The sequence below is a fragment of the Thalia democratica genome, chromosome 2 (genome assembly GCF_965202585.1).
Source record: "Thalia democratica chromosome 2, ktThaDemo2.hap1.1, whole genome shotgun sequence".
NCBI lineage: Eukaryota > Metazoa > Chordata > Thaliacea > Salpida > Salpidae > Thalia > Thalia democratica.
This window is the reverse complement of record NC_139166.1, coordinates 49,891,127-49,909,794: the sequence shown is the minus strand read 5'-3', so window position 1 is coordinate 49,909,794 and position 18,668 is coordinate 49,891,127. Positions and strand designations below refer to the sequence as shown.

At 27.0% G+C, this 18,668-nt stretch overlaps 2 protein-coding genes across 2 annotated transcripts in view; one reads left to right on the top strand and one right to left on the bottom strand.

Moving 5' to 3' along the window:
• The window catches only part of LOC145828656 (uncharacterized), a 29,709-nt gene extending 29,082 nt beyond the window's left edge, over positions 1-627 (bottom strand). Inside the window, exon 1 of the mRNA XM_082936412.1 lies at positions 165-627. Coding sequence (XP_082792538.1) covers positions 165-627 — 463 coding nt within the window. The remainder of the gene's footprint in view (positions 1-164) is intronic.
• Positions 628-2,282: 1,655 nt separating this feature from the next.
• LOC145828655 (tubulin alpha-2 chain-like) lies at positions 2,283-11,852 on the top strand. Its single transcript, XM_082936411.1, has 7 exons — positions 2,283-2,294; positions 8,878-9,094; positions 9,370-9,671; positions 10,188-10,419; positions 10,738-11,003; positions 11,285-11,478; positions 11,711-11,852. The coding sequence occupies exons 1-7, from the start codon at positions 2,283-2,285 to the stop codon at positions 11,850-11,852; spliced, it is 1,365 nt and encodes a 454-aa protein (XP_082792537.1).
• Positions 11,853-18,668: the final 6,816 nt, after the last annotated feature.

Below are 18,668 nucleotides of genomic sequence, written 5' to 3'. Positions count from 1 at the left end.
CTGTTGACTTAGTTTTATATATTTTTATAACTTCTAACAACATTTTTTCCCTTAATTGTCATTAAACGATGATTATATTTAAAATTAAACTATTAAGTACATTTAAAATGAAAATTTATCACGAGAAGTTGCCCTTCATTAACTAAGATCTGACTAAGACTTACTTTTACTCAGTAAAAAATCAACTTCGTCTTTTGGCAAATTTCTCACCACCTTGACAAAACTGTTGCTGCGCTGACAAGTCATGTTAAAAAGTTCGGTGAGATCCTTTTCGACGCTTATTATTGAAAGTTGGGTTGGCAGGCAGAACAAACCGTCATCACAGGGCGGGCTCATGGCATTGATGTCCCCACAAGATTCACCTTCCGTTATGACGCAATAATCGCAAACAACACCGTACAAGTTCATTATTGTTTTGGTTTTGCAGTTTTCTTTGGTTAACGGCAAGCAAGTCTCTTTGCCGTAATTGTAATTGGCAAATATTTGGTGTATCACGTCTGAGTAGAAGTAGTCGTTCACTGACTGAGACAAACTTTCTTCGCTTTCGTTTGATTGGTGCGTTGGTCGGCACTTACCGAAACACACATACGTTGAAAACAGTAGCACGGTGATTACAAAATTAAACATTGTCTTTGAAGATCTGTAAAAAATTACAAGTATTTATATTTACATTTTTTGCTGTTTAGTTATTTTTATTAATTTTTAAACAAAAGCTTAGCTTAAAACTGTTCAATAAAGTTCATTAGTAGCTTTCTGTGTTACTAACTATAAAAGTACTAAACATTTGATGCACGAATGTATTTGAGTTTGTACATATTTGTTTAGTAATTCAAAAATTTTTGTAAAACTTTTTTCTTGTCTCTCTCTACCATTATCTACCATTACCACTATTAGTGGAAAATTACCGCAAAAATTTTACGAATTTAAATAATTTTTTCACTACATAATGGTTAGTTCTAAAACCCTCTGTACTGACATGTGATAATAACTTAAGGTATGTATTAGTATTAGACAGGCTTCGATGTTACAGTTTAAAACCAACAGCATGTGATGGTAAAATAGACAAGTCGGATTTTAGTGGTTAATTTGTAACAAATAAAAAAAAGTGATTACTCGAAAAACCTTTTAGTGTTTTAAGCTTTATACGATATGTGTCTAAAAAATAAAATATTTAAGTAAATATTATAAGAATGATCTCACAGTTGTTAATAGTTATTGTTCTATTACTTAAACTAAAATATCAGTACTAAATATTACGATTCCAATTTATTGAAACAAATTGTATTTATTTTATAGAAAAACTTTAACGTTTAGTTTTATATTAAAACTTAAATAGTAAAATACTTACTACAAAAATCAAAAAAGGGATGATTAACGATTTATAAGCAGTTAGTTACTATAAAAATATATTTTAACTGATATGTAAGTTTAACCTTTTTTCTGATTATAGTAATAAGTCCTTCTGTCAAATTAGCACGTAACCTGTTTTAAGTTTTTGAACCAAAATTTAGCAAAAAGCTTTTAAGGTGCATTATTTTTAGATCTAATTTTTTTTTCAAACTTTTAGTTAAAACAAAAAACTACAGGTGCACTTATTTTGGGTAAAAAAAAATAAATTTTTGAAACAATGATTTTGTTCACCATTAAAATGAAAAAATATAATTCTAAAAACAGAATTTTTGTTTAAGTCTAAGTTAAAAAAAGCATTTAATTTTTCCTTTGCGTTTATGTTATGTAAATTTTGTAATTATTGGTCGTACTGAACATTTTATTGACACACTTTTATTTTTGTTCTGATAAAACTTAAAATAAATAAATACAACTGCAAAGCTACAACTTGTATTTGAAAATTTTCGGTACATTAACATTCTTAATCAAAATATTAGTAAATCTTTTTATTTACTATTAAGTAATTAAGTCTAATTCAGATATAGTTTTGTAATTCTACTAAGCTAAAACTGATATGTGAATAAATACAATTACTCTTAAAATTATCCTTTTTTTAACAACTTTGTTTTAGTAAAACAAGTAATTTTTCGAATTTTAGTTTCAGTATATTAAGTTAAATAAAATGTTCTAGTTTCAAATCGTTTTATTAAAACTTAAGTGGTTAATGACATTAAATAATGTATGAATGGTGACTGATAAAAGCTATTCATTCATAAACGATTCGAGGGTTTACTCACACCCTTATGAGCAATTGAACTTTACTTCAACTCTTTTTAAATAAAATATAAGTCGAAATTTGCGCGGATATTGACTAAAAAACTTAAGCTGGAGAAATGAATAGCCAAGTTGGTTAAAGAATGAAAAGTTATTACATAAGATAAAGTAAAAACTATACGTAAAATAAAATTCAGGGTAAAACGTTTAAATTATATGACAACTACATTTTTTGATTATGAAGCAAAACGTCAATAAGGTTTAAATAAGTGGTTTTAAGTAATTTAAAGAAAGTATAGTACATGGTAATGTATCAAAATATTTTATGATAGCATGAAAATAGTATGAAAAGACTAAATTTCCAATATGCGATCAAAAAATTATATATTTTATAAAATTCTTAAACTTCGAATTTACATTATTTATTTACTATCTTTTGAAATCACATCGTCAGTTTAGAAATAAATTCAGCTTAAACTATTTCAACTGTTGTTAAAGTACGTTGAAAAACTTATATTTTTAGATATTAAGATGAATGTTTTTTTTTTCGAGAAGATTTCTTAAAAATAATATTACCATTAACTATTTTCTTTTTCTATGGATTTCTATACGAAAGTGTATCTAGTTTGTATATTATTTGATAATTTTAAAGTTTTTTTTTTATATATACTAGTTGATAAATGTTTCCAAGCTTTATTTGTTTTTTAAATTCTACTTAAAACTTTAAAAACTAATAGTTGAAATACTTGAACATAGCATTTTGAAAAAAACATATTAGTACTACTTTAGATTTCACGTTTTAGTTTTTACATATTGTTTGTCTAATAGCTTATTGAACTACAAAAAAGATGTTCATAATGTTTTGTCCTAGGACCTGGTGCACTAAAAAACTTTCGGTTATCGAGTCGCATTTCACGGATACCTGTCCAGGAAAAAAAAATTATAAAAATATATTATTAAATTGATAAAGAGTATATTAAATGATCACTGTTTATTTCCAATCCGCTAACTATAAATATTTATGCGTTTCGAATTAGTAAACTTCTTATTTCAATATTTCAAACCTAAGTTGATATCTAAATTTTATAATATGTAACATACATAGAGATCTAGATAACAGGGACTATGAAGTATGGAATAGGTGAATATTTTAACGTATTAAAGATAAAGTCAAACTAATTTAAAGAAGTTTTGAGTTTCAATTTAGCAGTTAGGGGTTGTAATTAATGACTAGTTTATTACCTGAGTAATTAAGGCTAAACAAGTAGTAAAACAAATGCAAGTATGACACACACCAAATTCATTAAGTTAAAACATATTAGCTAGAATTTGAAAATTAAAAAAACGTCAGTTTAGAAAGTCCTAGTTTAAAGCTAGCTCATTTAAAAAAATAGTATTAACTTATTATTATGAACATCTTAGCTTGTATTAAAAGAATTAATTTACTTTTACCAAGACTTCTTATGAATTATCTAAATCTCCACATTGCTTTAAAAACTGGGTAGATCTAATTTTAAAATCCTCACTTGTAATCGAAAAAATATTCTAAAGATAAAAATTAATATACCTAAGTTGATACCAAACAAAGTATAGTTTAAAATTTGTAAAGCTTTGTTATAAAAAAAACTACTAAATTAAAAAAATATATATAAAGTTGATAGTTATATTCTAATAACATGTTTTTTTGATACTATGTAAACTTAAGTACTATCTTAAGTACTTAAATTTAAAAGGTTTTGGTTCTTAAAAATTAGTCTTGAAATTTGAGTCTTTTGTTAAGTATATATTAACTACTTATAAAACTTTTAGACTTATTATTGACTTCGGTGTTTAGCCAACAAATTTATGTTTACATATTTTATAATTAATGGATAACAAATAAATTATTAAGAAAAAAGAACTTTTTTAAGCATTGTATTGCTAGCTAATTTTTTTCATTTAAACAAGGGGTCGGCAAAGTGTAGCACACTAAACAAAGTTTTTTTTACCCGCGACGCGTTTTTAGCTAAAAAACTCAGACATAAGCAACAAATTTAGGCCTTTTGTAATAAAATTTTTAAATAATCACTTTTTATGTGCTTGTCAATAAATATATTGTGTGTTTTATGTTTATTATATTACACAATTATTGTACAATATACATTTTCTAGTTTTAAAGCTAATCTTTTAAAATACTAGGCCCGCATAGGTCTTTTTGCTTTTAGTGTGCAGTGTTCACGGAGAATGACTTTTAAGCTTGCCCGTTCCTCAATAAAGGCTGCCGATGCTTCTTTTAAATTATTATTTCTTAATTCTGTAAATTCTTAACCGTGTTTCCTGTTTAATTATAGCTTAAAAAGCTGTAGGTAAGTCATCATTTTTATACATTTTACCAAGTAAAATGTAATTTTTACGAAAAATATGTATACATACTAAATTAATATTCTAGAAGTAAAAATTACTTTTTAACTGATTAAATTAATTAAACTTTTTCTATGCAAAGCTGTTTTTCAATTAAAAACATTAAATGTATTAACTTTAGTATAACACACAAAAAAAATCTGACACAAAACTATCCAAAGTTATAGCTTGTTTAATTTTTCTAGATTTATTTATGTATTAATTTAAAACAAAAACTATTATTTAAAACTTAATAGTTTTGATAAACAGTTTTGAATTTAGATTGATAAGTTGTTTCGAGACTTAATCCGTTTTTGTTTTAACATTAAAAAAAATTTTTTTTTACAAAAATGTTTGTGTTTGTAGCTTTAAACATAACTTTATTTAAGTATATTTAATTTTTGCAGTAGTAAAGAAGTTTTATACATCTATTTAATTTTTTATTTTTATAAATACGTAAACATTCTACAAAAGTTACACCTGACTTCGTATTATAAATAAAATAACTCATATTATAAAAATAAAATAATTTTTTTAAAGACTTATAAATATAAATTACTAAATTGTGTACTCTAATAAAGCTTCTTAGATAAACACTTTGACATTACTTCAGAAACTCATTGATGAGGATTTTTAGTTTTTATATTTATTATTTAAAGAACTCATTTTTTCATAAAAAGTGTAAAGAAAATATCTGCTGATCAATTATAAAAAATTGATAAAAGATACGCTCACGACAGGTATATGCTTATAACTTTAATAACTAAAACGTAAGTTTTTAAAACTTTATTGTTTTGTTTCAGTCTTTATGTTTTACTTTTGTAAAAACTTTCAACATTTTTAATGCAAAATAGTGTAAAAAACTTATTAATTATATTAAAGTTATAAACGTAAACTTTTTACACCACCGAATATTTATCTTTAATATCAAAAACCACAAAAGTTAAGCTTACGTATTTAGTGGTTTTCACGTATTAAGTTTAGATTACGTATTTTTTAAACGTATGTAAATAAATGACCGAAAAGTATTTCTATACACTAGGTGTTTTGACCGACATTTTTCAGCGTATATTTTTTATCGTGATAAATAAACTTACGTCTAAAAATAAAACATAAATCTGATATTTATCTTATTAAAGAAATTACTATAGCTACCATTATCTATAAAAATAATTTAAGTAGTTTTTGCCTCTGTGTTACTGAAGGAAAAATATTTTGAAATTACTTCATACTTGAAAGAGTTAATTTTTAAGAATATTATTGAAAATCTAATAAATGAGTAAAAATGTTTTAATAAAACTCAATAAAAAATATAAGAAGTTTTGTAGTAATACGTAAATTAAAGAAAAAAAGAATTCAACCTTCTTCTAACTCAGGTATTTTAAAGGTTGTATCGCCCCTTTTTGGGTAACAACCATTGATGCAGAACCAATTTTTCATAAAAGAATAAGTTTTCATAACGGAGGATATTGCCCCCTAGTCGCCCCTTACGTTTGAAACTACTACTCAAGGTTCTTCAAAAAAACAGGTTAGGCAAACATTCAAAACAAATCTAAAACACTACTTTTTTTGAATACTGCTGTTTTAAAGTTATAACTTTAACTATAAAAGTAGATTTCCCTAAGTTTTAGTAAAATGTATAATACTTAAATTAGCTAATAAAAAAATATAAATAATACATCAATAGATTCCAACTAAAACTATTTAACTGTAATATAAAGTTCATTCACCTTAAACATGTTATTTGTCATATTTACTTTACTAGGGTAGGTGTCTTTGCACGAGCGACCAAAATTGCACGAGGGGACTAAATTGCAGAAAGATACTTTTGCACGAAGACTTTTTTACACAAAGGGACTCAATTGCACGAAGAAAAAATTGCACGGAGGGTCACTTTTGCACAAGCAGACAATTTTGCACAAGTTGAATTTTTTTTTTATCACTGTTACCCCTAACCCTTACCCTTGGTCGGTAACTTATTTTTTTTATTAATAACATTTTTTTTTTTTTTTTACTACCACTGTTACCCCTAACCCTTACCCTCGATCGGTAGCTTTTTCTTTCTTTTTAATTAATTTATTTTTATTAATTCATTTTTATTAATAATAATTTTTTTAAGTTATTTTTTTATTTATATTTTTACTTTCACTGTTATCCTTAACCCTTACCTTCGGTCAGTAACTTTTTTTTCTTTTTTTTTTATTAATTTATATTTCATTTTGTTTTTTTGTTTTTTTGTATATATTTTTTTTACTCTCGTGCAAAAATGACCCTCTGTGCAAAATTGTAACTCGTGCAAAATTTCCTTTGGTGCAAAATTGTCTTTGTGCAATTTTGTCCCCTCGTGCAAATTTGTCTTCGTGCAAAATTGACCCTTCGTGCAATTTTGTCTTCGTACAATCTTGACCCGTTCCCACTTTAGTCAGCAGCAAATAAAATGTTAGTTTGTAAAAAGTTATACGAACAGTTTTTCAATATTAGAGAAAAATAAAGAATTGATAATGATTAACATAAAGTTTAACAAAAAGGTTGATCATACTTGTTTTATACTTAAAAACTTGTTTTTCGGTTGTGACTGACTGATGAGTCCTAATAAGGACGAAACCGATCTCAGTCTACCGAAGACTGTGGTCTGATAATCGAATCGGTATGATCAAACCTTTTGTTAAGAATGTAAATAGAACCAAATTAATATTTTTTAATAACTTTAGATTAGCGACTAAAAAGTAAGCTTTATTTAATTTTTTTAATTTTTTAAAGTGAACATTTTTTAAAATTAAAAGTATAAATGTACCAAAGAAAGATGAAATATTTTTTAAGTGTTAAATTAGGTAGTGGTTAAGTAAGATACAAGATATAAGTAAGATACTAGAAAATTAAGAAAAACGGTTGCTTTAGTGCTTATGTACTTATCCCGCTTGGTTAGATCACAACAGCAGTTTCTCTCGAGTATACCTGCCTGATGAGACCTAATTAGGACGAAACCGGTCGTAGGTGTCTCGGATGCTGTTGTTGTTTGTAATGTGGTGAAGTTAATTGTATTTTATTAACTAGTAAAAAAGGTTTACTCTTTTATCAACTATAAAGAAAGTAATTTACTATAGTTAATGCTTGATAAATGGTTTTGTCGTGATGTTACTAAAACAAAGTGCATTTTAAGTTTGTATTTCAGTGTGTTTTTTGAACTTTCACGCTTAGTTTTACCAAAGTAAGGCATTTTCTGTTTATTAGAATAAAATATTCTAACTTTTTGTTTGGTTGAAATTAATACATATATAACAACTATTAAATTAAGCTAGAAAAATCCTTATTCGTATAGCTGTCAATTTGATCAGTCATTACAGCTTTTGTAATCTAGCTTTCATTTACTTAATATTATAATCTAACATTTATTAAAAAACATTGACTTATATCTAAGTGTTTTACAACTTAATTACATAATTTAATTTTCTTTTAAGCACAATTTCGAGCATTATAGATAAAAAAATTATACGCGATCTTAGAACATGTTGTGTAAGTATTGTTAATATATCTATAAAAAAAGTGTTATTATTATATTAGAGTTTAAAACTGTTTCTAGATTAAACATTTCTTTTAACAAATTATCAAAATAGATCATAAGACACAAAGTTTCTATATATCTTTTAACAAAACTTTAGCTATTTTCTCCATAGTATGTTTAGATTTGAATCGTTGTCCATATAGCTTCAAAATATTTAAAAGTTATCTAACTAATTCTAAATAATATAAATAAATCATTTTGATACAAAACTTAAAATAAAAACAAATTATCAAAGTACTAGTAGTAAATTTTTACTTAAGTAAAACTTTTAGAAAAATTATGTTAATCTTTTACCTAATTATTTTATAATTACAAAATGTTTTTATTTAAATGTTTATGTGTAAACCAGTTAACACAATTATGTAATATTTTTGTAAGTAGTATAAAAACTAAGTAAAAATAAAAACAAATGTAAATTTCTTTACCAAACGAGCATAAAATTCGTTTATCAGAAATAGATTCGTTTTGTGATATTTTGAAAACAGTAACAAATATATAAAAATGGTTCGTAAAATTAATTTCCTTTTAGTTATATTTAATACTTTAGCAAAATTTTGTTCACTTTAGTCTAAAACTCATTTTTAATTATTTTGAAGTTTGAAGTTTGAAGACTATTCAGCCAAGTTCTAGAGAAAAAAAGTTAAAAACACTGTTTTAAAGATCGATTTCGTGTTTTTAGCTTTTATTTGTTTTTTTTTGAGTTTACCTAAACTTATTGGCTCTTAAAGACTTAAAATTTATTTTTAAATTTTTGATGAACAAATTATTTTCAGCGTGAGGTCATTGGAATACATTTAGGTCAGGCAGGCGTGCAAGTTGGTAACTCATCTTGGGAACTTTACTGCCTGGAACACGGAATCGGTCCTGATGGGCAACTTATTGACGGAGCTAAGGTCAGAGATGACAACTGCGACTCCTTTTTCAGCGAAAGCACCAAGGGAAAGTACTGCCCGAGGGCAATATTCTGTGATTTGGAACCGACAGTTGTTGGTTAGTGCTTAAAGTAATCTTAATTAATATATATACACGAATATATTCTAAAATACAAACATGACGTTTTGTCATTAAAAAGCAAGTAATTGTTTAATCTGAAAGATGAAAACAAGTTCTACGAATTAATATTTTAAACTTAATTTGCAATTTTTAAATAAGTCAGCTAACTACGTATTATTTTTTAGTTTTAATCCTTTAGTTTAGGCTACCATATTGACAACTTTTTTGTAAAAACCATTATACAAATATATGTAAATTATAAAAAAAACTAGACCAAACACGAGCTGGAGAGTTCAGAAAGCTTTTCCACCCATCCCAACTCATAAGTGGCAAGGAAGACGCTTCCAACAACTACGCAAGAGGACACTACACGGTTGGCAGGAACATGATCGATACCCTAACCGACAAAATGCGCAAACTGGCTGAAAACTGCGACGCGCTGCAGGGTTTCACGGTTTTCCACTCTTTCGGCGGTGGAACTGGTAGCGGTCTCACTGCGCTGCTGATGAAGCAGATCGCCGCTGAGTTTGGAAAAAAGTCCAAGCTGCAGTTTTCCATCTACCCTTCACCACAGGTAAAAATAACATTCGTAGTACAATGTATAGTTTCTAAAAGTATTTTGATGTAAGCACAGTATTTATATTATTTGAGTTGTTAAACTTCAGCTTTTAAGATTCCAACATATACTGACTTACTAGGCTAAAAAACTACCTACTTTTTTTTAAACAAATTATGCTACTCTATATGCACAAAGTAAATTATTATTCAAACAGAAAACTATCTTATTTCGTTATTGTATATGCTTCTACAAAAAGTGATGCTTGATAATACATTGATAACGTACATAAAAATAAAACCCGGCCCAGCTTAGAAACGCTATTTATTCTAAACATGCAAGGTTCAAGTTTTCGGAATACAATTTAACTTTTGGTCTTGAGTAGCAAAGTATTATAGTTTTGGCAATTCAATTTTTTTTAAACACTACAACTACTATTAATTTTTTTGCTGTAATAGCATACAGTAGTAGCATAACAACATAAAAAGTACTTTTACGAACGTAAACCCATTTTAATTTACAAAACCATACCAGATATCGTCGGCTGTTGTGGAGCCGTACAACTCGGTGCTGACCACCCACCAGTGCATGGACAGCACTGACTGCTCGTTCATATGCGACAACGAGGCCATATACGACATCTGCACCAGCAAGCTGGACGTCCAGAAGCCCGGCTACAAGGACCTCAACCAGCTCTTCTCCCAGGTCGTCTCCTCGATCACGTCGTCGCTGAGGTTCAAAGGGTCTCTTAATGTCGACCTCAACGGTTGGTGAGATTGACAATTTAAGAATATTCTTGCTCGACGAAGTTTGTTATGTACTGTTTAAAAGAAAATTATTATTTAAAACGTACTAGATTAAGTAACCAGATTAAAGTTTTTTTTTTCGATGGTTTCTAATGAGTAACACATTAGCTTTAAATTTTATAAAGAATTTTTATAATGACCTTTTACTATGCAAGTTTCTTAAAGATTTTTTTTCTTAAGGTTTATTTAGGTTTACAGAGTTGTTATTTTCATATAAAATCCAAAATTAGTGTTACGAAAAAATATTAGAGACTTAAACTGTTTTCTCATCATCGCAGAGTTCCAGACCAACCTGGTGCCTTTCCCGCGCATCCACTTCCCTCTAGTGGCGTACTCACCGATCGTGTCCACGCAGAACGTGTCGCACGAGGGCACCACAGTCGGCGAGCTGACCAACGCCTGCTTCGAGGAGCACAACCAGATGGTGAAGTGCCAGAGTAGCAAAGGGGAGTACATGGCGTGCGCGATGCTGTACAGGGGAGACGTGCAGGCGAAGGAGGCCAACCAGGCGATCCGGAATGTGCGCGAGAAGAACAAAGTGAAGGTAACATGATTTGTACATGGACTAGAATAAAACTCAGTTTATGCTTTACTTTGTTTTTATTTCGGTAATGTGTGGTTCGATCTACATTTAAATAAACTAGTATTTTATTTGTAAGTTTGAACAAAATATTCTTAATTACATATGAATGCCTTACAAGTTGTGGAGCACAGGAAGTTTTTGCAACTGTCAAAATGGTGATTTTTTATAGTAAAGTTTTCAGTAAAAATAACTCTTTAAGTTATTTATAATATTTTATTTCTTATTTTGCTATAACTTTTCAGTTTGTCAACTGGAGTCCGACGGGCTTCAAAGTGGGAATAAACTCGCAAGCGCCGATGCAGATGAAACACTCGTTGATGGCAAGTATGGACAGGGCGTGTTGCATGATGGGCAACACGACCGCGATGGGCGACGCTTGGGGGCGAGTGTGCGACAAGTTCGACCTCATGTACAAAAGAAGGGCCTTCGTTCACTGGTTAGCTCCTTTTTGATAAAAATTTTTTTTAGAAATTTTTAATTATAAAGCGTTTACTAACATTAATTAATTTTAGTTAGCACATAAAAGTTTGAAATTAAAAAAAAATGTAGCTCAAAGATAGTAAAAAAGCTATTTAATAACAAGTTGTAGTTAGTATATGTTAGGTATTGTTTTATAAAGCAAAATTACTAAACTTTTTTTTCATTGGGCTAATCATTGTATTTAATAGGTATGTAGGAGAAGGCATGGAAGAAGGTGAATTTGATGAAGCGAGAGAAAACCTTTCAGTGCTTCAGAAAGACTACGATCAAATAAAATCAGATTATACTGGTGGCGGGGAAGACACCGATTATGAAACTGACGAATACTAAAGCGTATTCACTTCCTGTGTTTATTCTATGTTTTGTTTCAACTGAGCTATAAAAACTTTATAACTAAATTTTGTGTTAACATTTGTTAGCTTATACAAGTTTTTTACTTTAAGTAGTCTTAGACATTAACGTTTTTAGTATGTAGTTATTTATTTTTAACTGATAAAACAACTAAGAATACTGACGCTTAGTTGTAATTAAAAATAAATTACGCTAAATAGCACATATTTATTTTATGATTATTTTCATAAGTCTATATTGAAATCTAGTAACTATAATTTAAAAAAAAACCTATAAATTGTAAGTTTTATCTTGTATAACTAAATATAAATTTATAACTTTAAAAATTATGAATTTGTACTATTAGTTTTTTCAAAAATGAGCTACAAGTGAAGTTTAATGAAAATTAGCTGTTTAATTCTTCAATGTTTTAACTTGCATAGACAACTCAAGCGGCTTGACGATCAAAGTTTATAAAATTTAGATCTTGGCATCTACAACTCCAATATTTAAGCCAAGCTCAAATTTTAGCAACAATACTCCTGACAACTTTCAAATCTATAATAGTAAAACTTAATAAATAGATTTGGTTGTTAAAAAACATCTTAAGGTCTCTACTTTGTAAAAGGAGAACAAATACACTTTTTAAATTTTTTAAAGTATTATTGTATGTAAATTAATTTTATTTTAGTTTAATATAAGTACTACTAAGTTATTTTAGCAATACTTATTTTGCCTAAAAAAAACATTAAAGATTAGTTCAAGGTTGTAAGGTCGAAACCCCAAAATCGTTACACATAAGAAAAAACTACAAACTAATACCTAAATTAGTAGAAGGTTTTTATAAAAATAGATTGACAAGTTTTAAAAAGATTTGGTTAAGATAATTCAAACAGTATTAAAATAAGTTTTTATTAAATTATTTCAAAGAAAGTTTAAAAACATTAATGCATGAACAAGAAATGCCGAATAACGCTATTTCCGCACCGAATTTTGTGCAAAATTAGGTTTTTTTTTTCATAGCAGGATATTTATAACTGTGTCTTTCTTGAATTAATTTTTTATACTTTTGCTTTTTTTTTTTTGATTAATTTATTAATTATCAATACTAGATACACAACAATAAAAATAGAAAGATAAAGTATTTTTAACCTTTAAATTAACAAAAAGTCAAGGTATGGCAACTCTGCTAAATAATGCAATAATGCATAGTAAGTTTACCCTTGATAATCCACTTGGTTGATAAAAGTTATTCGATCATGACATGAGAGTTTTAGTTAATAATAATGTTTATTAAGTGTCCAGGGTCGAAAACTCTTTATTTCTGGCAATGTGTTGTATAAAAAGGGAAATTCCCAAAGTAGTCACTAGCTAAAGCTTCTTTATTTGCAGAACTACTAGAAAATTATAAACTTACAGTTTTATCAGAAACTCTCAAATATAAGAATGTCCAAGACGATTTGCTTAAACTATAAACCCTGTTTATCATTCGTGTAAATACTACACTAAACAGGGTGAGTATTGCTATAAAAGCTGGAATTTTCATAACTTGGGCAAAAAACCTGAAATTTTAAATAGCTTTTTCTGTAACATAATGTAATTCAGTTTAGATTTTAAAACTTAAGCATACACAATAATTTTGTAAATCTTATTTAGAATTTTATTTATTATAATCTACATCTAAATTTGCATTACAGTATATTTATTTTTTTAAAGATTTAAGACATTATTTTTGTTTAATATAGTTTTATACTATTAACTTTGACAAAAAGTTGTACTTTTGAAACTATTAAGAAATTCAAAAAACCTAGAAAAAAACTAAATGATCTCTAGCAACCCTTTTTTACCTGGAAACCTGGGTTTTGAAAATTTAGGTAAAAAAGTACATAAAACTTGGTAATTTTCGAAAAAATACTGGAATTTTGAACAATTTTGTATATAAAATAGTAAAAATTAGACAAAAAAATAAATAAGTTATTCTTTTTGTTTTTTTTAGAGTTTTATTTATTTCAAAACACATTTTAATTAGCATTACAGTGTCTTTTCAATAATTCGGTTCTATTGAAATAATTTTTTGACCTGAAGAAAAAAAACCTGAAACTTGGAAATTTAGACAAAGTCTCATAAAACCTGGAACTTCAAACAAATCATCAAAAACTTTAAAAAACCTAGAATTTTGAACAAATTTTATAAGGAAGTAAATAAATTTATATTAGTTACAGGGTTACCACTTTACCTGGAAACCTGGAATTTGAAAACTTAGGCAAAAATAATCTGGAATTTTGATCAAAAAACATAAACAAGAAGTTACTACGAAATTTGAAATTCAAAATTTCGAAATTTTAGTGCACTGGTCTTCTAATATTTTAACATACTAAACCTTTACTTAGAACGTTGAAACTTTTTATTTGTGTACTATTAGGTCTTGTCCCCAATAGGTGTCAATAAAATTGGTCATTTGACCATTTTCGTACAAATGGTTAAGTACCCGAAAATTACTATAAAATTTAACGTCTAACCAAAACATAACACCTTTTAACATACTAAACACTGGTCTTCTAATATTTTAACATACTAAACCTTTACTTAGAACGTTGAAACTTTTTATTTGTGTACTATTAGGTCTTGTCCCCAATAGGTGTCAATAAAATTGGTCATTTGACCATTTTCGTACAAATGGTTAAGTACCCAAAAATTACTATAAAATTTAACGTCTAACCAAAACATAACACCTTTTAACATACTAAACACTGGTCTTCTAATATTTTAACATACTAAACCTTTACTTAGAACGTTGAAACTTTTTATTTGTGTACTATTAGGTCTTGTCCCCAGTAGGTGTCAATAAAATTGGTCATTAGACCATTTTCGTTCAAATGGCTAACTACAGTAACCTCTCGCTTATTTACGCACATTGTGTCCACAGAAAAAGTGCGTAAAGATATGAGAGATCGTAAAGAAACAAGAGGTACAAAATATACTCACTATAATGGCTGTTTTTTTAATGTTGCTTCTAGTTAAAAGCAGACTGGGCACTTTCCCACTTTTAACTATTTGTTTTCTTTATTTATAAATGTGAAAACAACAGATAAAACTATACACATTTTAAAAAATAGAATTTAAATTTCTATAATATAATAATACGAGTAGAAATAATTTTACTATTTTAATAATAAGTAGAAATTATCTTTATCTTTATTTATATGTGACATTTATATTCTATTCTACTTATCAAATTCAATTTATAATTAAGCATTTCTTTACAATTATAAAATGGTGTTTATTAATATATAGGGCAAAACTGCTGTATTATTTCTTTGTGTTTTAAACTCTCATTATTTCAATATACTTTCATTATTAAACACAGTCATATTTATTTCAGAATTTTGATTTAATCTCTTAATATTAACAAAATTTCTGATATACTGAGGTATAACTAAATGTTTATCAATTAGTCAAGGAACATAAACTTACAAAGTCTAAAGATATAGAGATGTGTTAGCATTGAAAAACATATTTTAATTTAAAAATATACATTAAACCTAATTTGTGCAATATTAAAAAAATTAAAATTTTTATTTTTTGAATTTTATAGAATTCCGAAATGCGTAACTAAACGTAACATCACGAGTGCGTAAAGATCCGAGAGGTTACTGTACCCGAAAATTACTATAAAATTTAACTTCTAACCAAAACGTAACACTGTTCTTTTGACCTATACTATCATTATACCTACTACATATACTATTATTTTACCTAAACCAAAGCATATTTAATATATAACTCTTTGACATAAAATTTTTAAATTTTTGTTTGTTTAGTTTTATGATAATTTTTTATTTCATTGCTTTTTGCAGTCATGTCAATTTTTATAATATAAACAAACAATATCGCATTTAACGGTTTATTCTTCAATTTCATTCGGCTCTATATAGTCACAAAAACTACAAAAGTATTCTCTGTTTTCTAGCCGATCGTATTCTTCCTCTGTCATGTCCAGGCAACATATGTGATACCACTTACATGTATCCTATCCATGTATTAGTTATGACATCCTAACTGAAAATTAATGATTTTAATTAGTTAACTATCTAGTTAAATTATTAGTTTTAACTTTATTTAGTACTAGTCTCTGGAATATTAACATAAATTTGATACAATCAATTAATCTAACCAATTTAACTTTTTTGTTCTTTCCAGTTTTTTCAGCTTGCCTTCTAACAGGGTGAAAATACTTGCAAATGCTGCAAGCATTCGTATTTACAACTGTAGAGAAAGTTTTAGTTATATTTGAAAACTATTTTCTTATATAAAACATGTAATCTTATTAGTTATATAATTTTTATAAGTGTTACTTTTTTTATCTTAGAAAGTTTTGTAACATTTAGTTTTACCTCCATCCCTTATCAACTTTGTCGCCACATTTGTTTTAAATAGTTCTCGTCCCCCCTGTTTTTAGTGCTATTTCTTTAGTCAGAAATAGTTTTAATATACATAATTAACTAGTAAAGCAAAATGTTTTTAGTATTTAACTAAAATTGATTTTAATAGCTAATCAAAATTTCATTTGTTGTATTTTATTTTCCATTATATGTCTTTTCAGAGCTTGTTATTGCTTTTTGCTTTTATAGTTTGTTTATGTTCATTACATTATGCAGTACATAATGTTCAAAATCTTAGTTTTTAATATATTGTGTGCTGTATTGCTTTGCAGGACCAGAATTAAGCTTTTTGTATTGGAAATTTGCATATGTTTAGAATGCAGCCCACACAGATTGAAGTTGCAGCCCACATAAATATCTTATATTTTAAGATTTAATGTAATGTTTGCAAATTAAACAAATTTATAAAATAAACTCAATAAACAAGAAAAATAAAAATATAAAACAATACAAAAATGAATAAAAAAACTGTGAAATTGAAATAATTTGTTAAAGAATACAATTACACAATTTAATAAAGTTTAAGCAAAAACTTTAGTTGCATATTATTAAACTATCAACTGTATTACTAAAAATTTTAAGTTTTTTAAGATGCTTATACAAGATTTAGCTGAGTTTAAGCATGAACTTTTTAATTAAAATGAATAGATCTATAAACTAACTGAAAAATCAGAAAATACTGCTTAGATTAATGTAGTTTTTAGAAAAAATCTTAAAACTTTTTAAATAGTACAATTAAAACATTTAATTAGATATTTTCTAGTACTTCAGTAGAAACTAAAAAATAGATTCCACCATATTTTTACTTCGATTTTAAATCCGTCCCTTTCACTACAATTGTATCTAGAATATTTATATGATATAAATAGGTCTATAACCTAAACTCGTAAGAGAAAGGTGATACACTTTTATATCAACTATTTATTTTAAAACAAAAAATTTCAAAACTTTTATGCAAAACTATTTGGTCGATGGAGTATTGATATACGATAAATAATGGTCAAAAGACCAATTTTATTGACACCTTGTAGTACACAAATAAAATGTTTCAAAGTTCTAAGTTAAGGTTTATTATGTTAAAATGTTAGAAGACCAGTGTTATGTTTTGGATAGACGTTAAGTTTTTTAGTAATTTTCGGGTACTTAACCATTTGTACAAAAATGGTCAAATGGCCAATATTATTGACACCTATTGTGGACAAGACCTAATAGTACACAAATAAAAAGTTTCAACGTTCTAAGTAAAGGTTTAGTATGTTAAAATATTAAAAGACCAGTGTTATGTTTTGGATAGACGTTAAGTTTTATAGTAATTTTCGGGTACGTAACCATTTTTACGAAAATGGTCAAATGACCAATATTATTGACACCTATTGTGGACAAGACCTAATAGTACACAAATAAAAAATTTCAACGTTCTAAGTAAAGGTTTAGTATGTTAAAATATTAGAAGACCAGTGTTTAGTATGTTTTAAAAGGTGTTATGTTTTGGTTAGACGTTAAATTTTATAGTAATTTTCGGGTACTTAACCATTTGTACGAAAATGGTCAAATGACCAATTTTATTAACACCTATTGGGGACAAGGCCTAGTAGTACACAAATAAAAAGTTTTAACGTTCTAAGTAAAGGTTTAGTATGTTAAAATATTAAAAGACCAGTGTTATGTTTTGGTTAAACGTTAAATTTTATAGTAATATTCGGGTACTTAACCATTTCTACGAAAATGGTCAAATGACCAATTTTTTTGACACATATTGTGGACAAGACCTAGTAGTACACAAATAAAAAGTTTTAATGTTCTAAGTAAAGGTTTAGTATGTTAAAATGTTAGAAGACCACTGCACTGAATTTCGAAATTTTGAATTTTGAATTTCGTAGTAACTTCTTTTTCATTCAAAAAACATGGAAAAACCTGGATTTTATAATTTTAACATTTTCAGTAGTCAAATTTTGATTTACACAAAAAATCTATCATATAAATAATATATTTTGTCATCAAAAACAATCTTTTTATTTAAAAACACATTTAAAGTAACTTTACTGTAATTTTTCAATTTTAACACAGTTTCTTATATAGAAATTAACTTAAATCTAAAAATAGACCCAAAAATGTGTACTTTTAAAAACCTGGAAGAAATTTGGAAAACCTAGAAAAAATTTTGAAAAAGAGAGTGGCAACCCTGTAAATAGGATATATCTTATCATTTGCATAAAGTGTACTTATCTAAAAGGTAAGTAAATAAACTAAAATAACTAAAATAAATAAACCTTCTTCTAATGTTTATTGACTACGCAAAGCAAGAAAAATTACATAGTTTTAGCTTTCTGTTCAAGTTACTTTTAACAAAGTTTTATGAGCTTTGCGATCTTGG